General features: G+C 38.4%; 2 protein-coding genes across 2 annotated transcripts in view; one reads left to right on the top strand and one right to left on the bottom strand.

Moving 5' to 3' along the window:
• astn2 (astrotactin 2) overlaps positions 1-10,400 on the top strand; it is a 226,584-nt gene extending 216,184 nt beyond the window's left edge. The window contains exon 23 of the mRNA XM_026297778.1: positions 8,816-10,400. Within this exon, the coding sequence (XP_026153563.1) occupies positions 8,816-9,053 (238 nt within the window). The 3' untranslated portion in view covers positions 9,054-10,400. The remainder of the gene's footprint in view (positions 1-8,815) is intronic.
• An 8,564-nt stretch (positions 10,401-18,964) lies between these two features.
• pappaa (pregnancy-associated plasma protein A, pappalysin 1a) overlaps positions 18,965-25,804 on the bottom strand; it is a 71,657-nt gene continuing 64,817 nt past the window's right edge. Inside the window, exon 22 of the mRNA XM_026297619.1 lies at positions 18,965-20,008. Within this exon, the coding sequence (XP_026153404.1) occupies positions 19,904-20,008 (105 nt within the window). The 3' untranslated portion in view covers positions 18,965-19,903. The remainder of the gene's footprint in view (positions 20,009-25,804) is intronic.

Here is a 25,804-nt window from a genome sequence, read left to right as displayed (position 1 = left end):
CTTTGCCCCCCCCACCCCCGCCACCCCCTTTCCATAGTGATTCTACTGGAAAGCGAGTGAGAGCAAGGTCACTGTGAAAACTCTGGGGTTACATTCGCTTCTCACATTACCATGGTGATGCCAAAACAGTGTCTGACAGCCAAGCCAAACACTAAATGTGATAGTCAGCTAACATTAACTCAACTTCCAACTCCATTTCCTCTTCTTTCTCATAAAAACGTTCCTCTGTGTCCACACCATGCCACCCCAACATCGCCTTTACAGGGACACCCCAGTTGATAGTTTGTTGTATGGAAAGTCAGTCAGACAGACATTACAACACCGTAGAGAAAGATGAATGTGTCTAACAACACTTTTATGAGTATAAAACAAAAGCAACGCATGCGAGTCTGACAAGGCAGTTGGTCCATCTTTGATGATAGCAGCACAAGATCTTAAGTTACGGCCCAATGTCTTGGTTTGTCCACCCCCACTGCTTGGAAGCACTCCTTTCAAGCTATAAATAATATAATAATTGTGGAATAGTTTTGGTCTGTAGGAAGATTATGCTTCTTTCTGATTGGTGAAGGGGGGTGGGAGGCATTGGTTGGCCAGTATACTTAGTAATGGGGTTTGGGGTGGTTGGATCATGTGTTTTAAGTATGTGTGTTTGTGTGTGGGCAGTTGTTTTGGGGGGTGGGGAGGGTGGCTTTTGGATGAGCGAGCCTGGATTATTTACTGCCTGAAGTTGGCAGGGTTGAGCCTCATTGGGGTAATTTACAAGCCGGCTCTATTGGTGGTGCCTTTTAAAAGGTAACTGAATGGCCAAGTGAAACGTAAGCACAGTCAGCACTCCTCCAGGAGCTGAGAATCCCAGGAGCCCCCAAACGTCCACCAGCTTGTTCAGCACAACTGAACACAAGCGCCTGTCATAAATGTATTGTTTTGTGGACATGCTATGATAGGTACAGCTTTTTTGCCTTTTCTGTAAACACAACTATTATCTTGTACTTGAGTGTACACACATCAGTGTCTGTGATTTCATGTTTTGAGTTCTGGACAGCGTCCCCTTGAAGCTGTGTGTCGTGATCAGTTATGTAGGATGCAGTTGTGTAATCGCATGAAGCTAAAGCTTTGACTTTGTTTCAGTAGTTGCAACCTGCAAAAGGTTACACAGCAATAATGTTTTAAATGTCTTTCAGTAGTTATATGACAATTAATGTTTAATGTATACCTAGCTCACATGCTTATAGCCTCTCTTGATTATGTGTTTGGTATTCTGTTGTTTCAGACGTAAGAATTTAAGGGAAATGAGAAAATACCCCCCCCCCCCTTCAGCAAATAAGTGAAAAGGATGTCTGTACTCCTTGCTTAACTAAAGACAGATGTTGATGTTCAACAGACACTGCTTTACAAAACAAATGGAATTTTGCCCTTCTTAGTGTGTGTTTTCCTCATTTTAGTATCCATATGAGCTTAACAACCTTGAATGCTTGTAGGTGTATTTCTGTTTTTCAACTATGGAATAGATATGTGTGTGAGGGCCCAGCATTACTCATGTTGTGGGGACTGAAACTTGTTTATACACATTGTGAGACTTGGCCTTCCCCTTGGGGACCAGATTGAATCTGAGTGCTAACTCTGTTTGAGTTTAGGCAAGTAGTGGCAATGGTTAAGGTTAGGGTAAGTCTTCATTAAGTGAATGTAGCACCACCAGACTCTGGACCCCTAGAGGCAAGATGCTTCTGGAGCACAAAATCACTACCAGGGAATTGAAAATGCCATTCCATGTGGTGATTTTGACCCAGGACTAGCACTACCCTCAGTGACAGTTGACATTCTTTCAGTTCTGGTAGCATTTAAAGCTGGACATTGGTGTAGACACCTGGTCAGCGGAGGTGTAAATGAAGACAGTGTTTGTATATTTTCCTTTTTCCTAGATGTCTTTTTTATTGTTGGAGGAGTTTGTGAACTTTGTGGTAACAAATGAATCCCCTTACACAGAGATAGGTGGTATGGAACATTTGATTGAGTGAAATTGAAATTTCTGCAGCTTTATTTGATATTTATTTTATAATAATTTTCACTGCTCTTTGGCAGTGGCATGCACATGCCTCTCCAGAGTTTTACGGACTAATGATTTTATTATTGATGTTGTTAATGTGTCATGTAGTCTGTGTTAAATGCTGATTCAGTGCTCAACTCATTCAGACGATGTTATTAAAATGTGACTTGCTGCTGCCATTTTGAGGCTTACCAGTTGCAGATCTGCCAACCTCAGTCTTTGCATACCACTTAGAATGTGGGTGTTAGGTTGGTGAAGGCAAGGCGAACGAATCTGCTGCTCATTCTTCTTTTGCTTTTCAGCAAGCTAGACATAGAAAGACCTCTGTGATACATTGCTGTCTATGAGCTAACATGGTGCAGACTAAAGTACTGTATAATTGGTTAAACTCAGAAGGCATTGCCAGCTTTTTGCTTACTTCAAAACTAGAAATCATAGCAGCATATTTAATATCAAAAACTACTCGTGCAAAATGTGAAGTTTGGCAATAGCTAAATGGCAGATAGTTTTGCAGTGGTGTGCCCTTTTCACTCTAATTTAAAAATTTGATTAGGTACAAGTAAAATTCAATTTTTGCTCGACTTTTTCAAATCTCCACTCTGCCTTGGTGATGGAGGTAGAGACTTAACTGTTGCTTTTCCATAAAATCTACTTCTTCCAATACCAAATTTTTAAAAATCAATTTTAACAAAAACAAAATGACATTACACATGGTAGAACTTAGTATAGGTTTATTTTTCAGTGTCAGAACTTAAAAAAAAAAAACATGACTATAGTTGGCGTAATGTTTCACACATCTCTGAATCAGAAGGAAAGCAAATACAAAATTACAGCCCCCCTTGTGCAGTCAGTACAGGTTATTGCATAATAATATAAAGCACTTTGCAAAAGTTTTAGGCACTAAAGAAGAACACAGGGATGCTTTTGATATAAATTAGCAGTGTGTTTTTATTTTCACTTAGCTTCATACAAAGTGCAGTGAAGGGGGGAAAAAAAAAACCTAAACCTAATCTGCTGCTGCAAATACAGTTTTCTTTGGTTTGACCTGCACAGTTTCTCCTGGTTCTTTGCAGCACATTGCAGAAGAACTGCAGCAGTTTCTCTAGATTCAGGTTGTCCCAATATTTCTCTCTCTTCATGTGATCCCAGGCTGGTTTCAAGCCGTTGATATGAGGGCTCTGTGGGAGTCAGACCATCTGCTGCAGGACTCCTGGTTATTCCTGTCACTGAAAATTGTTCATGTTCTTTATTGGCTTGTCCTGCACAATGAATCTGGGATCAATTGGCCCTGATGGTGTTGCGTTAAAACAATCTAAGATATCAAAAGTGCCTAAAACTTTTGCACAATACTGTATATCCAGGACACTTGACAGCTGGCCTAATCACTCAGTCGTATCTTTATGCCAGCCCCATTTTGTTGGTGAGGCTCTAAACGGTCAATGAACACTGGTTTATTGTGAGCAGTGGAGGAATACCAAGAGAGCATGTTTACAGATTGCTGTATGACAGAGACTCCATCTGTGGCTGATTGTTCTGCAAATTGACCTAAATACAAGTATTTAGGAACTTTCTAGACATACAGAAACGTCTGTAGATTGCCAAGTATAGCGAACATTTAGAAAGGTGGGTGTAATTTTTTGAATCCGTCAGGACGTACATATCCCTTTCAAAATGTTCGCTACACACGGTACTCTGCAAGACAGAGTTCTTTGATATTTGTATTTAGGTCAATTTGCAAAACAATCGGCCACATCTGGACTCTCCTTTTGCTGTGTAACTGCAATTGATGAAAACTCCAGGGCATGTTGCTTGTCATTTCTTTAGTGCAGTTTAGAAATCTGCAAATCTCACTTGGTATTCCCTTTCCCATTAGAAAACACAGTAGATGCATACAATACTGAACACTGGTTCAGAGCCTCATGATGCTGGCAGATATGACCAAGTGATTGGGTCAGCTTGTATTCTTAAATTTGTGTAGCTTTGTGACTCAGAGGTAAGAGTGAAATATATTTGAATGAATCAATCTTGGAGTCTAACATTGATTTCCCCAATAATTGTTGTTTTATGAGTGTTTATTTCTTTACGAGCATGGGACTTTACATTGAGAGCATAATTTCTTGATTTCATGTACAGATTTTGTAATGGTTTCTTAAAGCCCTGTCCTAATACTCACATAGTCCCTGATTACATGAATATTTACTCTGCTCATGCTTAAGTCCATGCCTTTGCATTCAGGCGGCTGCTGAATGCTCACATAATGTCTGTACAATAACCCTGTCAAAATCCCCCAACAAGCAGAAAGCCTGGTACAGTGTTGATCACTGCATTCACTTTACTTATTAAGGGTGTCTTACTGGCTGATACTTTCCTGTTAGAGGTGTTCATCCACTATTTATTCTAGGCTTTATTACATATATTTTCCTTTACTGTATGGCTTTTGTTACTAGTTACAGTTACTAGTCATTTTGCAAAACAGTTCCATATAGCCGATACTGCCCCTCATACAAAAAAAGGGCATCATTAAAACAAATAGTCTGTCTTGAATAATCTAGTGTTGACTGCCACCTGCTTGTGCGCACTCCAGAGGGTGCAGTTCAAGGACACTCTAATAAGGAAAGAAAATACACCAGTAAAGGTCACTGTGACCATGTTATTGGTCAGCATCATAACTGGTTTTCTGCTGGTTAGGAGACTTTGGCAGGGTTATAGTGCAAAAATCCCAAGACGACAACATAAGCATGAGCACAGGAAATTTGTGCAAGCAGATCTTGGTTTTTAGACTCATCAGTTTTTAACACAACCAGAACAAAATTGCATGCCAACAGTGACTATTTGGGTGTGAAGGCAGTGTTTTGATTATAAAATCTGAACATGAAATCAAATAATACTCTCAACTCAAACCCGCTGCTCTTAAAGATATGAATAAACCGCTATACCATTCAAGGCAATTTCACTTTTCCCTGCATCTTTACAAGAGGCAGTGATAGCAAAATTAGCATTAGCTACAGTCACCAAACCCACATTTAAGGGAAATACAGCAGGTTCAAAAAATCTGCTATCCTTTGTTTTTCTGTTTCAAATCTTCAGTTCTATGTTTCAGTAATAAACAAACCTATCAACCATAACTTGAAGTTGTCTCTTAATGTAAAGTATAAAAGCTGGAATTGAACTGGGGATCTTCAGATTACTGGACAACTGTTGACCAGTCACCCCAAGAAAATATTAAGAGTAGATAGGAATGAAATGTAAAAGATAAAGTACAAATAGTTTTCACTGCAAAACAGGTGCTGCATACTCATGCTGCCTTTCAGAGGCTTGCACACAGTTACCTTGTTGCCATGCCTGAAGTCATTTGCAAAGTTTCAGTCCAGTGACCTTTTGGTGAGAAAGACGACGAGACCTCTGAAGTGCTGATTATTTTCTCCCTTTTTACTTCAATTGCCGTGTCCCCCTAGAGACAGAGACATATGTCATGCTATGCAAATAAAGAAAATATAAGACAGTGGGTATTGCTGGGTAGATGCAAACCTCTCCCTCTTTTTTTTTTAAACCAGTATTGCTGCTGCAAGCTGTAGTTTTCGTCCGATGAGTTGTCATCAGGGTCACCAGCTGTCTCTTCAATGTGCGTGGCCTTGGTCATCTCACCTTTATGCTGTATTCAACAGATTATAGGGATCATACAATGATCTGCAATAAAAGAGTAAAACATTAACAATAAACACCTGTTGTGAGGTCCTATTCATCAGCTCTTTCCTAGTCACTGTATCTACCATTCATCCTGACCATTGGCCCCAAGGCTCTGCCCACCTCCAAGAAGTGCCTGGTGGTTGCATCCTGCAGGTCAGAAACATGGTATCGTAATCATCCCTGCATATACCTAATGAAAATCAATGAGAAATAACTCAAAACAATACTGGGTGTGTAATGTAATTTTAGAGGTCACCCCAGATCTTGTCCTTGATGGTCTGTAAGAAAGAGCCTTCCTCCTCAGTGACAGAATGTGACCTAAGGCTGGACTTTTTTCAGCAGAAATGCAGATGGTTAAAGTAAATTTTTTTTTTAAAACTTAGTATTTTTTTAAAATCCATAGCAGAACGTTTCTCTAGTCTTAAAAAATATATACACATTGTTTGATTATTTAGACTATATATAAGCATAGCAGTTCACACACTGATGATGGCTTAAGATGACGTCAGTGTCCATCCTTCTCTACATTATCTACCTTTTTCCATTGATTTCTTTAACCAAGGGTCCACTGGGGATGCCTGGATGGCAGGGAACAGGCTGTTTTGCCTCTTCTTTACATCTAGGATGACAGCATGTTCTGGAAGGCCTAAAGAAAGAGAGAGGGAGAGAGGAAAATGGTGTCTTTCTATTGTTGTATGCAGCCTGACTGGCCTGAGTTACATTGACGTAAAGATGCAAATTCTGGTTTAGCCAGGCTGGACATATCTAACCACACCACCATCACTCTGACTCTTCCTGCCTAACTAGGGATTGAGGATATATACAGCTTTTGGGCAGCAATATCCAAGAGTGAGCAAAGCAATCCATTATCTGACATTCGTCTTTTTTTTTTACCATGTACATTTCTTTTTAATGTGATGGCAACTACTGTCCTTTACACCAAATTCATCCTAAATATATCACCACTCTCGAGCCACATCCCTCATGTCTTGTAAATCTCAAACTATCTTGACATTTAATCTACTTAATAGATTAAGAAAAAATGAGTTTAGGGTGCTCATTGTCTCGTTACAGTTGACATTAGAACACACATCAACAACAGCGTGGTTGTGTTATTACTGCTTACTACAACAGTCGAAAAACATCTAGGCTAAATGATCACCTATGTCATATATGCCAACTATTAATCAAATTACAGCACCTTTTACAGCTCACTTAGCTTCACCAAGAAACCTCCACTATGGAAAATGGCAGCAAATCTTCAGCAATGAAGTTAGTGACTGCTCTTTGGCACTCTGTATTGTACTTTTTTCCTTAGACGTTTCCTTTTTCTGTATGTATTAATGGATTGAATCCTACTGGCATTGTGCTCCTCACATCATGATGGATGGGCAGAGACTGATCTAAAGAGAAAAAAAGACTAGCTGGGTTGTTTGTCCAGTTAACCCAATGGCTAAATGCATTTTAAAAAGCCAACCCATTGTTATTTCAGATGAATTAATTACTGTGATTTAGCTAGCTATCAATAGCCACAGGCTAGAGCAATAATCAAACAATATCTAACTTCACATAGAGGTCACAGTTTAAATTATCAGTTCTGCATCTATTAGATTAAATTTAGTAAACAACCAGATACAAGTTGGCCAAACTTTTGTTTGCTAAACTTTACCTGCTAAAATGCCAGTCTTGGCAACACTGGAATAAGTGCTAGTTTGGAGCTGGTGCTAGAGCCAGTTTAGAGCTGGTTCAACTTGCGAACCATTTAAGAACCAGTTTGCTTTTCCAGAGGCTAGAGAGCCACCACAGAGCCACTGTATACACCCCAGCCAAACAAGCTCTGCTGGGTTTGCTTCTGAGTTAAAATAGTGGGGTAGCAATTTTCCTAGAAAAGTAACGTAGTGCTCCATTTCTCCAGGGTAATACCTGTAACCGTGTGACAAGCTGTGCTGATCAAGCAGTGAGCACAGCGTGTAGGTGATGGAGTTAACATTAACGATACAACACAGCCACAGGACAGGAGATTAATTTTCTCCCTCTGGTCAAAAGAAACTCCAGGTGTTGCAGGTTCAACATGATAACAAAAGACAAGTAATGCTACAATAAACTACTTAGCGAATCAGTTAATGAAATATAATTGGAACAACAAAATTATCGTAGCAGTGTACTCCGTTCTACCTATATTTTAAATCTGCTATGCCCTGTCTTCTCGCATACCACGGAACACAAATACACACCAAGCTCACAGACCAGCTATTCATTGCCTTTCTTCCTAAAAACAAAATTTTACCAACATCTGTTTGAAATAAATATTCATAAAAACCCACTATTTATACTTTCTTGAATATTATATTCGGATTTTGCTAGTTTTTCATGATAATTCTGCCCCCAGTTCTTGATGTAATTCTAGACAAGCAGAGCGTTGGTGCCAAGTTAGCACCAGGTTTCCTGGCTCAGAAGCAGGTCTTTTGTTGTCAAAACCACAAAAAAAACTGGTTCAAAATTAGGCACTGGCTCCAAAATAGCCCTGGTACTGCCTTGGTGGAAAAGGGATATTAGACATTTTTATACCTACTATGTGACACACTGTAGTCAAGCCTCTGAAAATACAACACACACAAATATGAGCCATATCTCTGGGCATAGTAATAAGCATGCTGTATACTTAATGGCTCACTGATGCTGAGCTTTACTCTTGAGGTAACAGAAGGTGCCAAATGATATGTAAGCACTATGGTTGTTACTATAACTGTATGGAAGAAGTTTGATAGTCCTATTACTGATTGAATGGAGTGAAAATTCCAATAAAAAAAAAATCACCTAGGGCTTGACTGGTTAATTAAATCACACAGTGAATCATCTTTTTTCAGACTATACTTGCATCTGTTCCTAAACTGCTGAAATTATTTAGCTTCTTTTGTATGTGGGTTTGCATTCCAAATTTACACTTACATTCAATCTCAGGAAGGAAGACCTTTTCTTCATCTGCATATTTCCTTGTTGGTGTCACCTTTAACATAAGAGGAAATGTGATGGTGATAGGATGAATTTCTGTGTTGACAGATATTTTTTTCTCTTCTTTTACAGAAAGGCCAACCTGATACTCCGTAGGTTGGAGAAGATTAGTCACTACTGCCGGTCCCTTCTGCACAGCACCCACATCCAGAGCCGCACTGACACCATGGCGTATGTCTACTGCCGAAGTGAAGACACCCGACCTCCCAGTAATACGTGGCATGGCTCCTTACATGAAAGTCGCACCACCTGCATGGAAAAGCTCATTTCAGTACAGCGTAATACGTACAGCAACACCAAACTGCGATGAAACAGAATTATGAAGACGAATCGTGCGTCTTTTGAATTTCCTGCAAAGTAGCATCATGGATTGATGTACCTTGTCCCTTCACTCTGCAGCAGGTGTCTCTCAAGTGACTGGTGTATTTTGAAACCAGGGGAGCCTAAAAAAACCTCAGAATTCACTGGACATTGTGTTAAAGCTACCGAAAAACATATTTTTGTGTGGCCTACTTTTATTATAAGACATAAGATTAAAAAAAAAAAAAAAAAGAAAAAAAAGTGAAGTAAACATATTTCTCAACTACAAAATGCCAGTGATTCCACATATCAATGAGAAACTGCAGTGCGAACATGTACAATATTCAGCCAAGAGGAGAACTGTTTGGCTTAAATATTTTGAATGTAATATTATAGTTCCTTGTGGTGCTTTGAAGCTTACCTGGAACACAAAGGAAAAAATAAATCAATAGTATAACTAATTTCCCTTTCTTTTGAAAGAATTTACTTCACTTACTTGTTTTCAAGTTCATATAAATTAAAAATTTAATGCTTTGCTTTATGAATTTAAAATCAGTAAGTGAGATATTATGTAGTTGTATTACATTTGATAAGATTCAATTGAAATAGCAAGGCTTTGTGTGGCAACAGATGAAAAACAGGCTACCACCAGCCTAAAATTATGCAAAGACAGAATGGGTGGCATTCAAACCTCAAACTCATTCACTGACTAGAAATCCTTTTGTCACCTTCCTTTATAGCACTACAGTACCCAAAATAAACTATTATACCCCCAGTACAAAGACAATGCTTTTGCCACACTGAGGTCTCTAAATGCTTTACAGAGTATGAGTAAGTGGCCAAACACCAAGAGTTTGGATCCTGAAAAAAACATTGGATGCTATAGCTAGATTTAATAACATCTGCATATCCATGTAATCTCTTAAGTTACAACTTACTGGTAAAATGTGACTTGTCATGTCAGAAGGCATCAGCTAACAAGTTCTGCAAATTTAACATATGTTGGCTAAAATACACAAGAGGAGCAGATTAGATGTGAAATTATTCACAATATCATAACAATATGGTCAAGAGTTATTCAACTATATGGCAAATACATCATTACAAAGTTCCTCTATCACAGCCGAATTTGAAATTTGCTCATGTGCAGTAATAAAAATAGCAAGCAGGATAATATAAATCTGAGGATCACTGTCAAGTGGCTAAACAGTTTGTGTTGAACTAACTGTAAACGTGAGGTAATGTACAATGACTTGTGAAGAATCAGTGATTGTAAGGATCATCCATGGTCCTTCAAATTCTCTTATTTTTCAGTCCAATGTCATGTCCTCAAAGCCATGGATATTATTTTAATGAAGAGAAATTATGCCTTTTTTCAAAATTTTCATCTCATGTTATATGAATTGTAATAATAAATTATTATATTGTAAATTTAAAATTGTAAAAATGAACATCTGTAATATGTCGCTTTGATTGTCTTTTTCTGAAGAATGTGAAATTAAATGTATATAAAATAAAAAATAAAAAAATCTGACTTCTTTCATCAAAACAGTGGATTTGGATAGATTACAAAATAAGGTTTGAAAATCATTCTTCGTTCAACAGCTGTGGAGTATTTATTTAAACCTATTGTAACATCACAAGTGGCAAAATAATTTAAATTCCGTCTTCAAACATAATGGAGATCCAAAACTGTTTACCACATCTGCAGATGTTTTCCTTGTGTATTTACTGATGATTTTCTGTGAAGCTTGTCCAATTTTCATAAATACTGGTTATTTTCCACCTGGTAACCATTTCCCTGATGTGCTATCATACTGATTAATTGAAACTTAAAAATATTTTACTTTAGTATCACATACCTTTCAGTTTGCATCAGTGTCTGCTTTCAAATATAACCTAATGAATCACTCTACATCAAAAAGTGGCTCAAACACTTTTCAACACACTAACACTCACAGTGCCATTGCACAACTTAAATAGCTGTAATAATTGTCATGGTGTGTTAGTTAATATCCAATTTACTACTTTTTAACTCACATACTTCCTTGTTTACTCTTGAATGCTCGTCTTGTGGTCTGTTCACATCCTATCAGAAGAAACTGAAGACTGGGACGTGTTTGCCTCAACTTGAAAGTATTAACATATGTTGGAACACCCACATTCAAAAACCAATTGCACTCCTGACTTCAAAATCAATGAACTAAGGCGCACATTATTCACTTTTCAGTGTTAAAACTGAAATTTACAACACATCCAAAACTAAAGATGCTTGGTTGAAAATACTCTATCTTGCAAAACCATGCCACATGTGAATTCAACTAAAGGGGGTTATTTTTATGTATGATTTTTGTCAGTATCAGTTTGTTGGTCAGTCCACCTCTATAGCAACCTAACATATCTTAAACTCTAATAGAATGTCATTTATTCGTGGTCCCCAGTGGATTAAAACCTTAATGACTTTGGTGATTTCCTTACACAATCAAATGAGTACAGACCAGAATGAAGGGGCTAGTGGGGTTGGTTTCTCAAGGTAGCTACCGTATTATATTAAGAGTGAAATGATTATTACTTGTTTACAGCAAATATAGTGGCTATAAAAAGTCTACACACAACTGCTAAAATGACAAAAGCAGAAGCAGTAACACTAACATTAAAGAAACATGCCACAAATGCAATAACATAAAAGTCAAAGCGCAAACATTAAATTACACCGCAAATACAAAAAACATAAAATTCAAAACCATCACATCTAAAGAAACACACCACAGATCTGAAAACACACACAAAAGTCAAAGCACAAAGTGTTTCAGGAAGCTGATGGGAGTGATGTGCTCATATGGATAAGCAGTGTTGGAATGTAACTAAGTACAATTACTCAAGTGTTGTATGCACAAATTCGAGGTACCTGCACTTTTCTGGAGGCTTGGTCATTTTATGCACCTTTGTAGTAGTCCACTTTACTAATAATACTTACTAAACTAGAATTTGAATGCAGAACGTCCACTCATAATGGAGTAGTGTCAGTGTGGTATTACTACCAGTATTTCAGATTTAAGTTCTTGCAGTCTGAATGAATGAATCAGATTTGCAGCATTTTACATTTTTGCATAGGCTGCTCCAGGTGTGGCATTTCTTTAATGTTTGTGCTTTGACTTCCATGGGTATTTGGATTTGCGGTTCGTTCACTTTTCTATGTGCTTTTCCCGCATTTCCGTGCGTGGGCCCCGCCCCAAACAAACTAACTTCAGCTAATATTACACACAGCTGCCAGGGGACCCATATAATTTTCTTCAATTACACTGAGCGGATAAGAAAATTTCACTTACAGTTCACTTTCTGGTCTGGAGGGAGGTGTGGGTCGTAGAAGGGCAGAGTCTTGGTCTGAAGCAGGCAAAAGCGGTTCCACTAATGGCGCTAAGTGACCTTGTAACATCCCGATGGTCCCGCACGTGTCTTGGTCAGAGGAGCCACAGAGCTTTCCCGGTCACCCCGGGGCCTTTCAGACCTGCCATCCCGTGCCAAAACTCCAGGGGCCTGGTCCACATGTGCACATTTAATTCACACTAGTGACGAACTGCTGCTAGCTGAGGACGCTAACATAAAGCTAAGCAATTAGCAACGTGAGGCTAAAGACTAGCTAGCTTAATTTCGTCGGCTAGTTAGCTTAGCGGCTAACAGCTGTACGGTACACAGTTTCGACGATTTTTAGCGTTAACGCTACCCACTTTTGTCTAACAAAGATTCCTTGGTATAAGGAATGTGAACTGAATAATAGTGTTTTAAAGTAACGTAACTAATATTTCCCCTCAAACATTATCCGACTCCCAGGCACTCTCTCCGCTGCTTTCTTCCTTTTGTCTTTTTCTTCTTCCTCTTCTTCTCCCCGCCTCCTGGTCGCGCATCAGCCAAACACAGTCAAGTATTCCTGACAGACAGATCAGTGAACGGCCAATAAAATTAACGCATTCCTTAGTTAATCCACAACGTGAACCGTATTTTTAAGTATACTACTACTTACAGCCTATTTTCAATAAATTATAAATACAATTATTTTCAGTAATATTATGTCATTTAAAGGTCTTCCAATTATTTTTAATCCCTTTCTTCTTTCGCCAGGACTACAATTATTTAAAATAATTTTTAAATATTATGTGTCATTGTGTTTCACCAAGAAGTGTTGTGGGTTAATAGTTTGGATTTCCAGTGATACTTATATGTAAGTGTCAGCAGCTCAAATCATCAACACTACACTGCAGCAGCATAAAAAATAATGTGATGTTGACTTCAATGATCTGCTTTGTTAGGAAGGCAAATCTAATCTGACTGGGTTTTCATCAGCTGATGTGGTGCACACATGTTTATGTGTCCTGCCTAAAGTGACACAGACCTCCCTGGAGAGAAACCCCTGGGGTACAAACCACTACAGTGAAGTTGCGCAATATCACAGCAGTATTTGGATCAGAATTAATTGGTATGATGGCAAAATTAGGTACAGATGAAAATCATTTCATGTTAGCAAATGCAGAATGCAGTGCATTGCATGTTACTCCCAAGATTTTACTCACTTTACCATACAATCCAGCCAAAAATATTTACATTGAGCTGGAGAGGGCGGAAATCATTCAGTGAACTAACAGACAGCTATCCCCTGTGAATTACTCTAATTTATATCATTAACTAAAGGTGGCTATGCCTCTCTGCATGTGAGCTGCTGGGAAGCATTTTCTTTTTCCATCTCCCTCAACAAACTGTTCCTTTAAGCTCAGATCCAGTTTCTTTCCAGTCATGCAACATTAACTGCACTTTAAAAATCAGTAGCTTGATGTTCATTCTCACAAATTAGGCCATTAACGTCATTGGTGTGCCAGGAACAGCACTCACATTTCCATGCCAATGTATCAATGAAGGCTTAAAGAATGAGTTCCTCTTGTATAACCGCCTCAGCACTTTTTTATTTTGAAAGGGCTCACTATGAATCTTTGGTTCACTCAGTGACTTCCAGAAGCTACATGCTCTTTAAAGGCACCTAAGAGTTAAAAATAATGTATAAAGCAGCTCCACAATGAACCTGGACACACTTATGCAGGATGATTTCAGCAAAAAAAAAAAAAAAAAAAATAATTGACTACACTCCTCCAGCTTACGTTCACTTTAACCAGTGTTTTATTTCTACACAATAAATGACAGCAAAATGAACATGATACTCATCTTTATGTCTCTTCCTTATGAAAATATAGTACACATCAGACAGGTTTTGTCATGTACCAGAGCACCAAAAATATATATAATTGCAACTGTGAAAACAGAGAGAAACATTGACTGTAACATAAAAGTCCAATCTGTTGTATATGTGCCTGAAAAAGTGCATATTGTGTAAGAACCAAAGAGAGGGGAGACCATCAGAGGGAGGAAGGGATTACTGTAACTGATGGCTACCTTTACAGTGTTGGTGAAATTCTCAGCAAACACAAAAGAATATGGATAAGACTATACAACATGGAGGCGAAATCAAGCTGTTGGTTGGTGCCAGTCACCTTAGAAAAATTGGAAATTAACTTCTCAATGCATAACAAAAAACAGTCAAGTTTGATTATGAGGATCAATTTCATCAGACTCCTAAGACCCAGCAATGGCCATTATGATTTTATTCATATTGACAACAAATAAATAATTTATGACTCAATGGATAAATTCATGGTTTAGACAACTGACAACAGTGCTTGTACTAAGCCATTCTGAACAAATAAATGCTGACAGCGAGTGGTGTGGTAAAGCATCACAGGTATTTTTTTTTTTCTTTTGTTTTGCAGGTGATACTTTGACACAATGCACAACATATTCACGGTTCATCTCTTTGTATAATAGGATAAAAATTAATCCAAGAGCTACTCCCAAACAGTTAGTACATGGTTTGCAAATACAATCATCATATAATATTATTATTTACATCTTAAAATATATTTGTTGAGCAATCAGGTACGAAACATCGCAGTAATACCACTAGATATCCACGTAATATGTAAATACATTTTTTTGTACTTCCTATTTAGAAAAAAGTACAATTCACCTTTTTTATTTATTGAGGGATTAGGAAACAGACATAAGTGGACCATTCTATAACCAGAGGCCTGTGAGAGGTACTTGGTACTTATGTGTTACAATACACAAAGTAAATGTCTTACAATGAGATGGCACATCAGTATGTTTCTCCACAATGATCTGAGCAAAAGCATTAGGGCTTCAGACAATCGATCTAACACTCCCCATCTCTTTGTAATGAGTTAGACATCACAAAGTTTCTGCCATTATTTAGACAAGCAACACAACAACCTGGTGTTAAATTAAAAACAAAGCAGCGACTCTGGGTGGAAAATGTGGAGCGGTATCAAAGCCTGTCATAAAAGACTGCTATACAAGTCATTTTATTACGTGATAAGCATAGGCTAGGAGGTGAACTGTGTCCCTTTAGCCTAACTTCAAAAGGCTCTGTAAGCTAGGCAAACATCCTCTCACATTTTCACAGGGCCAGCTTGACCCTAGCCGCCCTGTGTAGGCATACCTGACAGTGACAGATGAGGCAGTGTGTCGAGTAGTGAGGAGGTGGAGGTAGGAAGGGAGAGGGAGGGGTGGTGGAAGTCCCAGAGAGGGATGGCTGCCACCCCAGAAGAAACTCTGACTCACTGGCCTCGGCTGGTTGCCAGTCAGCACCGGCCACCCCTGGCCCAGGGGCAGCCTCTGTGAGTACACATTTTCACACCTGGACAAATAGCTAGACAGGCCAGGAAAAGCAGCCCACCCATCCCTACCTCTCTCTCTGCCCTTCCACTTTTCTGCCTTCCAAGAACACTCTATTTGGGGCACCTTTGGCTGCCTTCTGACCTCTAGTTCTCCTTCATTTTATTTTTGATCCATCTCTGTGTCACTTGCCCATTTTCTCCTACCCTCAGTGAGCTATATAGATATATTCATTATGCCTTACACTGGCTCTCAAAACATTATTTGCAATGGTATGGATTTATGTACTTGACCATTATATACTTCATTCTCTTCTCATAACTCCTTGTACATATGGCTAATGTGTGCAGTTTTAAAAAAGAAGCAAATAAAAAGTTACATTCTGGTTTTAAAGGGAAAAAGATACACTGCACTCAGTAACATTTAAACATGTGGTGAATCCTCACTGTATGTCTGATCACTGCTTAAAAACAATGATCACAACAAAGAGTGATGACAGAGACAAGATGACAGTTTTGACTCACAACCGATAATGTTTTGTTTATAAGAACAATGTAAAAAATAACTTACATGGACATTAAATATAACTTAAAAAAGTATAACACTCTCAATAAATAGTTCTACTATTTACACCATTGTTATGAGACGCAAAATGTCACTAAAATACCAAAAATATAGAAGCAGCAAACATTACAGGCATGAGGTACAGCAAGGGATCCTGTGATGACTACAGTAGAGAGGTGATGTCCTCATCCAATGCGCAATCTTATACTTTCTCCCATCAGTATCTTTGTTAGCTATGGCTTATGGGTACCGTCTCTAATATTAAGAATATAATTTTTCAAGTTGACTTGCAGTCACATTCTGTAGTCTTTGTGATAGTAATCGTTGTAGTAATCAGTTGTTTGGTATCCAGACATTGACTGATGATACAAGTAATTTTTGAGAAAGATCTTTCTAAGAATGTGGAATGTGGAAGCAAAAAAAAGTTACGTTACTTCAGTTTTTAGACTGAAAGGAAGGATCCAATGACAGATTTTGGATTCATCTATTCAAACGGCTGGAATGGCTTTCCACTGACCTCAATGGCAGATGATGAACCACAGTACTGTATGTCACTGGCATAGTGTAAAGATTGCAGGTCAGTCTCTCCCCACTGTTTATGCAAAGCAGCAGTATCTGGAGTATAATTTTACATATAATTTGATAATATCAACATAATATAGTTTTACCAGGGCTACATAGTTTTCATATAGTGTTAAATGCAATCTTTGAAGATGATGTAGCCTTAAAACCTCCCTATAAAGTTTCATGTTTCAAAAAGTTACAGTCCCCTTTAACGGAAATTTCAATTTAAGCTTTTTTAAGCTTCCCCTTCAACATCTCTTGATTTCTTCAAAATTTACACCTTAAACCTATTGATAATGTGTTACACAAACAACAGAACAAAAAATAAAATAAAAGAACAAACAAAATTACAGCCTAGCTAGACCTTAGATATGTGACTTTATACTGTATATCTAAAAAAATAATGCAGTGGCATGTAGAATATTTCTTTGGGTTTGGGACATGTATGAATGATGGAAGATGAATATATGTTTCAAAGTGACAATCGATAACCTTGAATGCGAAGCCAATTTAGGTTTAGGTTGGAGAGGAGTATCTAGGGTCAGATGCAAATAAAACACTACTGAGAGGAAAGGAGTCAAATGATCAAATATCATACAGTTTGTTTTAGATCACCATTTTGACAATAGCAGCTTCTAAACATTTTTTTAAGATATACTTTCTTTTTACATGGCAACTAAAAAGTGCAGTAACTGAGGTCAATAATACAAACACTGATTAAATATGACATTTTGTAAAAAATGAAATACATGGAAATGAAAACAAAACAAAAAAAAACCCTAAAAACATTTTTCAACACTCCTGCCCATCAACAACGGAGTAATATTTACAATTTTTTGCCTTTTTAAATTTGTGGTGGAATGGTGGAAAATAATACCTTTTCTCTTTGCATGTTGTGGTTTTATCTCAGTTCTTCAATAACTGGTTTTAAAAAGACATGAAGTTGGTCTTACATTGCCACTTGCACAGCTTGTTGCGTACAATTGTTTCCCTACTCATGAGAATGTTCTGGAATGCTATAGCAGCCTAAAATGAGTCAGAGGGACCGTGCCATTGGCCCAAATCAAATAAAAAGTCATAATCATGCTGATTGTAATCATGACTGATTGCAGCCAAATACGAGCAGCAAAACCTGGACCAATATGCCAAGCACCCTTCATTATCAAATGTGCATGAGAATGTGTATATGTGTCTGGAATGAAAAGTAACAAAATACAAAGCTATTGTAGCAGCCATAAAATCTAATGAAGTTAATTGTTGGGGAGGGACACCCGAGTTCACAATACTGGGAAGTGCTGATCACAAGTGCACTTTTTACTGCAGAGGCAAACAGTTAAAGGAATTACCTAAAAACTAAATGCAGCAGAGAATCTCATGGACCTTATGACTGCAAATGGTGCATTGACATATACATCCAAATGTCATTTTTACATACAACAATGTTGCCTGCAAAGCTACAGCTGAGTGTCCAATATTACTGGGAGGGGAGAGAATGAGAAAGATGTGTGTATGCATTCTTGCGCGTGTGTGTCAGATGCGGTCTCCTTACACCTATACTCATTCTCACTAGAAGCCATGGCCTATATCCAGCCCTTTATTTCTGTACTCTTGTGTGACTGTGCTGTGCAGTACTGTGCGATCAAAAAAGCCACAGACTCCTGACAAGCACTGGCTACATTCTGAACAGGGCTGGGGTCATTTTATTTTCGGTTTAAACATTTTGAATCAATGCTTGAGGTAACAAAGTTCTTGTCAAGCACCATGAGGGAGGAGTTCAAACTGAATCTAAAATCACCCCAACCCAAAGTGAGGTGTTACTGATGACATTCTTTAAGTCGTGGTCAATGCAGTATTTTTCTTGGGAAGTTGAGTTAAATGGGAATGACAAGTGAGGTTCTGGGTTTTTTAAAGTTCTTAGTGCATTTTTATGTGGTTTCAACATGTATTCTATATAATGTCAACTGAAAGTATTATTGAATAACATGCAAGTGTAAATGAATTCTATAAAGAGGTACTGTAAGAAGCAAGGCAGACAAAGCTGTCTAAGCCTCTTTGATATTATGATGTGAAGATGGCTAGTAGCAGCAAACACAGTAACAGAAGCCATGCTATGCATTCAGGATTTTGTAGAAAATTAATTTTGGAAACTGTGTCTGGTCAACAATTAGTTAACATTTTAGTGTGTGTTTTTGTATTATATTTTGGCTTTTGTTATAAATCTGTGGGTTGAGACCTAACAATATAACTGTCTCTCTTTCTGCCAAGCCAGGAATAACCTCTATTGCCTCTGATGTGCCTATGAAGAAACACACTTTACTGAAATAGACATAGAAATATAGAATGTTTGACCAGTTTGAAACCAGGAATGATACAAGCATAAACGTCTAGCCCCTCCACAAATGTTGAACATGCTTTCAGCGTGTCTGAGGATAATTCTGCCCAGTCTGTTTTGATTTCCTTCATATTTGCAAAACACAATCAACAACTTGCAAATTTTGATTCACCTTTGGTTCAATCATGTGAGCGAGGTGATAGAGCGAGGTCACTAAAATAGACACTGAAGTCAGCACAAAACTGAACAAAAGGCATGCTACCTAGGCTTGGTTATGTTTTTTGTTTCCTTTTTTGTTTGCTTGTTTTCTTATTCTTTCACAGAAAATGTCTGTTTCATTTAATTCATTTTTTACTCCTTGCTATATATGTGTTTTTTTAAAGATGATTTTGCAGGGATACTTTCCTTTTAGCTGAGAAATGAAGTTTTTTTGTGGAGTTTCATGAGTCCCATCTTCTTTTCTAGATCTTTGATGTGGAGGCGGAGGCATTTCAGCTGGTTGGGGTTGCAGTATGGATGGAGAGGTATGCCTGTTAAGCAGCATGTGCAGGAAATTGGAGGCCGAGAGGAGGATGAAGGAGGGGTCTGTCTCGGCCACTCTGGCTGTGTTGTGTTGGAGCAAGGTTCCTGGGACGTTGAACAGAGGTCCCTACTCAGGTTGGTCACCCCAGGGAATGGACATGTTCATCCTTTCTGTTCTCTATAGCATTGGGATCCCGACATGAGCACTCATCCCGTATGTCACAGGACATTGGGAATGGAATCACCTGGATGGGAAACATAAAGACATTTGCAGTTGTAAAGAGTAATTGTCTTTAACTCTACACTCTCACTGGTCCATTCAGTGCCTCCGTTACAAATGCATATTGGTCAAACTTGGCTCAATTACACAACATACATTTTTTAATTCCAGTCAAGGTCCCAAGTATTCAGAAACACCAAAGATATGCTTGTTTCCAGGGAAATCTGTTCTGTAAAATCTATATATTCTTTCCATTTGATCTTAATGTACTACCTTAAACAAATTGATTGTAGTAAAAATATATAAAGTAAATCATTAAAATATAACAGACTAAGATGTGTACATTTCATATAGACAATATGATAAAAATAAAATATACAATTATTCTCTAATTTGTTATTATATATTCTTCTCAATGAACAAGCTCATCACTTTTCACTATATCTCTCTCTTTGTTTAATGCACCCACGCACACACATGCAAGCTAGCTCGCTCTCTTTCTCTCTCGTCATAGCTGATGTAGACCAGATTCTTGCAAATTTCAAACAGGTTTGAAATTAAATTGGTGTGGCTTTCATTAAGCTATTTGTCTCATTTTGTATTTGGTACACAAACTCTGTACAAAGTGTACCTAAACTCATTGCTAAATTGTTAAGACACTGAAGCCTCACTACTGCCGTTATCAACGCTATTCTACTTGAAGAAGGCCTGTAATATACTGCATACTCAGAATATCAGAGAGGTTCTCTGACAGCCTGATTTTAATGTAAAATACTGTCAGTAAAAATAGAATGATAAGCTCAGTGTCCATTGCCCCTGCCGTTTGACGTCACTGGATGAAGTTGGCAATGCGTCACTAGCACCAGCTGCTGCTGCCTTGTCAGCTCATCTCTCGGGGGTCTGCTTCAGCTGTTTGGGTACACAGAATGTGTCCCCCTTCTCCGGGCCAAACAAGGAACACATGTGGCCCGAGTCATGGAAAGCAGCAGAACAAGGACATGCCAACATTTGTGTCCCGGTGGCTTATCAGATCAGTCTGTCGGGGCCTACAGCTGGTGTCGCTTTTTCCTTATTACAACTAAGTGGTATTGCCTTTTTTGCACAATAGATCACGGTATACACAGTAACAACAATAATGGCCTCTGTAATCAACAGAGATACTTAGTTGACAGTGTGCCTTACACCAAAGACAGCTATTAGTTCAATGCTATTAGTAAAAGCTGTCTGGCTGCTATGGGAGGAGTTTTTTTTTTTTTTTTTTTTTTTTTCCCAATGGAGGGTCATAGTGTTATTTATTTGTATGGCCATGGTCCTATTATCAGAATATGGAGTAGCTGCTGTATAATCACCCACACTACTACTATAATGCCATCAAACAAATTGCATCATGATCTAATATTATCTGGGAGGGTAAGTCAGATAATTACTGAATGCATTAGCAAATAATGACTTAGAAATGAGACTTTCCCATCCACTAAAAGATGCATTCATAGCATTAATGTCCATTGCAATGGCCAATATAAACTGCAAAGTTTGGGAATTTCAGGCGATCTCCCTTCCTGAGTGACTGGTAAAATATATTAATCCAAAGTCACCATGTTGTGCTAGATATGCATAGAAGCCTCAAGAGTTCTGACAGGTTGCTTACAAACTGGTCAGTTTTTGCATATTTGAACAAAAATGCACAAATTTTCAAAAGATGTAAACTCCTTTACACTGATTTTTGCTAGCTTAATATCCGCATTTGCCTAAGGTTGTTGTTTCCCTCTAGAAGAAGATTGTGACCACCACTAAAAATCTGAAATCTTTCAGTAAAATAAAGTAATAAAAAATACACAGAAAGAGAAAGCAGCTGAAGATTAAACAGTCTAAGACTGTTTCAATAAAGAATTTGCTAAACTATAAAATGTTATAGTTTAGGGGTAAATACATAACACAAAAATGTGTGAGGGATCTCTAGACAGCACTTTTGTTGAATGGCATGGGGGAGCATAGTCACTTAGGAGCAGTGACGCAGGCTTCCCTTTGAAATGGTGTATAAAATAAGTTGTTTGTGTGTGGGGGCGGGGGTTCCTAATGTGAGGGCCAGGTGGGCAGTGAGAAAATTAGACCTACATGTGACGACTTTACAAGCCCAGGGCCGGACACACTTCAGAAACAGCTGTCAACTGTGTGAGCAGTGTTTCCTCTGTGGCATTTTGAAGCCAAGAACATGGGGTGCCTCCCTCCCATCTGACTCTTTCTCAGTTTAATTAAACTGTCTCTCAGTTTCACACCTTTTACCTTGTCTCCTTTGGACCCTCTTCCTATCTTGTGTTATTACTCCTCTCTCTTGCAGCACACCTCCCCACTACACCTTTCACTTGCCTTCTACACCTCACATCCCCTCCAAGGCTACTTCTGTTTACCTCTCTATCTAGGGAATGAAGGTGGGTGGCAAATTTGACATGGTTTCTTTTGACCTTGACCTCCAGGGTGTCTGGGCGAACTGCCACATCTGGCCACTTGAGGTTCTTTCAGGGTGGCTGGGAAATGGGATTGGCTGGCCTTGTCGGCCTGGGGGCCCTCATGCTGCCCGGTGTCCAGGGCTAGTGGGAGGACACCCACTAACAGCAACATGAAAGCCCTTCTAAAGAATGCAGTCCTTGTCAAAACCCCATCCTTCAATCTCAGGAACAGGTCAAAATAACACAGAGTTCTTCCCTACATTTCTGTGTGTGCAGTATGTTCATGTCTGCCAGTGTAAAAAGAAAAAAGGAGGTGGTGTAAGTGGGACAGATCTGGGAAAAGGGGAAGTAGATGATCTTGAGATGCATAACACATTGTTCGTTAGCAAGTAACAGATCATCAGAGTGAATTATAGCTAGCAATTATTTTGTCAATCTTTAAAATATATTCAAAAACATCTTAAGCAACACAATGCATCTCTTTTTTCTAAGGGCATATTTCATATGAATAAATATCCACATGCAAAAAATGCAATTATGGGTGCCTATGTCTCTCTACCTATCTGTAGGGGTAAATTTAGTGTAAATATGGTGAGACAAAATTTCAGACATGCAATGTTATTTTTAATGGGAGCAAAGGGCTTTGTCTACGTGAGTCAGACTCACAGACGGAGAGCTTAGTGGTCAGCGGTGGCTACCACGGATCATCAGCTTAGACACAAACATCGATTGTGACACATAGCAAGTCACGTATTGAGCATACTTGTGCCAGGTTGTGAGTTGTAAACACAGGGTGAAGGGCTGGTAGAGATCTCAGCACTCACCCAAGACCCCACCACCAATGCAGACAGAAAAACATACAGGCACATTTAGAAATAGTTGTTTTAGAGAGGCCAAGCTGCTTAACTATATAATTGGTGCCCTCTGTATTCTGCTTCCAGCATCCAAGAAAGGAATTCCTTCCAAACCTAGGGGGTGGGGAGGACCTACAAAAAGAGTTTCTGAGGCAACCCTCAGAAAGGCAAACTCTATACCCTCGCTTTCTCTCCTCTCTGCTTCTCCAAATCCAGCCAACAGCTTGCAACTATTAAGGGGAGATCCTGTTGTGACCTTACGTGCAGTCAGTCCTTGCACCTTCAAAGCTCATGGGGTGGAATAATACCAAAGCAAGTCATCCAGAACTCCTTAATGCACAAATTTCTACCAAAATAAAAGACAAGAGAAGCATTACTATCAAGGGGAGTAAAAGTAAATGAGCAGTTGAGTTCCACTGCTTTTTCCCCCTCTTTCTTCTCCTCCTGCAGTTACTCAGCTTTTATCAAGATGAATCACTGAGATGACAAGTAAAAAGAGTAGAACCAAGAGGAATCTGGAAATCTTTAATAACTGATAACCTAATTCCTACAATAGCTTTCTAAAGAGTCGAAATCGCTGTTTTATTTTTATTACATTCCAATTTGACATTTTTTTTAAATTGAGCCATTAAATCATTTACTATTTGACAGGCATGACTTTTGATGGTGGGAAACATAAAAAAATAATGTTCATGCAAATGCTGTAAAAAAGTCACTTTAAGAACTTTTTACTAGGAAGGGGCAAGCAGATGTTTTCATCAGTGTCCTCCATTAATGGACCAAAGACATAATAATGGTAAGACTATTTGATTTTGGGGCACAGAAAAGCACAAGTGACATAGAGGAAGATTGTTTTTTTTTAACCTGTGAAATCATCATAGGACAAAAACATATTACTCTGGATAATAGGGGAGAAAAGTTGGTCCTAACATTTTGTCGTTTTATTTTCCCTTTACCTCAATACCAAAGATCAGAGGGAAATATTAGATGTAAAAGGATTTGACAGAGAAAAGCAAGAGGGGTGTGTTCTGCATGTGGTTGTATGGAAGGGGTCATACCATTGTTCTGATCTGCTGTGTCACAACCCACTGGGGATAACAACAGTGAGTCGCAGACTCAACTGATGGCTCTGTTTATGTGCTATATGCTTGTGTGCATGTGTGAGACTGACTGCAAGAGGGAGAAAGAAAGAATGTGAATGAGTAAGAGTGTGAATGAGTAGGCAAAGTCTGAATGAGAACAAGCCACAGAATGAAAGTGTGTGAGAATTAGAACTGGTACATATATAGTTTTTTTTTTTTTTTTTTTTTTTTACACAAGCCTGCCTGGAGCTCTGGATGTGTGAAACTGCATGTACATGGGAATATTTCTATAAATAAGCTGTATATAGGGGAAAGAATACCTGACTTAAGAAATGTTACTTGCCATACTAGACATTTGTTGTGCTAGTATTTACATTAGCAGGTTTGTGTATGTGGGATTGACTCCAGTGTTTATTATAATGAAGGAAGACTTCAATTGTGTATTAACAGTAATCAGTTTTTTTTAAACCACGGACATCTATGTCACTAAGACATAAGTTTTATTGGGCTTTGGCTACACAGCACAATTGAGAAGAGTATCAATTCTTTTTTGACTTAATAGATATCAACGGACTTTGCTATTGCTCTCACTTGAAGACAGTATGCTGTTTGAATGCCTATATTTTTTTCATGGTGGCAGTTCGAAACAGCACATCAAAGCATAAGAGACAAGTATGGTGTGCAGTATACTCACTCAAAAATATACTTAACATATATTTTTATTTTGTCTCTAAAGGGTGTTTCTTTTAATCAGACATAGTACATTTCTTGGTCTTTAAAGGAGTGTTTTATTTTGCTTTGTTTCTGAAGGATTTATGCAACTTCATCCTTGGTCACCTGCCATGCATGTGTTCAGTTTGAGGAAAATCAGAATCAGGTGCAAAATGCCCTGTTTCTGTTTTGACTAAGTTGATCAAATAGGGATGACTGTGAGGCTAAGCTTTGCCCAAGAGGAACAAACAATGAAATCCAAATGCCTAACTAAACTAAACGTAAAGTAGCACAACTATTGCAAATACAAAGGAAAGTTAAGGAAATATCTTTGTGGACAAAGAAAAATAAAAATATACGCAAGCAGCAGCATCAATTAGGAAATGGAAGCAAAGAGTTTATGTCAGACATGTTTTCTCTCAACCTATGTTAATTTTGCATAGCTTCCATCCTTAGTTTTTCTTCCTTGTTGTTCATGTGCAGTAACTGGCCTCACCCCTTGCCTCTAGAAGCCGATAAATTAAATTATGGTTGGTTGTTTCAGCGTAACTTTTTGTAACTTTCCAAATAGTTTCCAGGGGATCTGCTAGTGGAAAACACCAGTCTGTCACTACACTGTTTTCTTCAAATAATGCCAGGGCAAAATGCTTTCAAGTGGAACTAGGACAAACAGCCTGGAATTTTTAAGCCTTTAAGACTTACTGTTTTATATTGTAGCAGCCCAATG

This window comes from Mastacembelus armatus, chromosome 12 (genome assembly GCF_900324485.2).
Source record: "Mastacembelus armatus chromosome 12, fMasArm1.2, whole genome shotgun sequence".
NCBI lineage: Eukaryota > Metazoa > Chordata > Actinopteri > Synbranchiformes > Mastacembelidae > Mastacembelus > Mastacembelus armatus.
The sequence above is the reverse complement of the archived record's forward strand: the minus strand, read 5'-3'. Positions and strand labels throughout refer to the sequence as shown.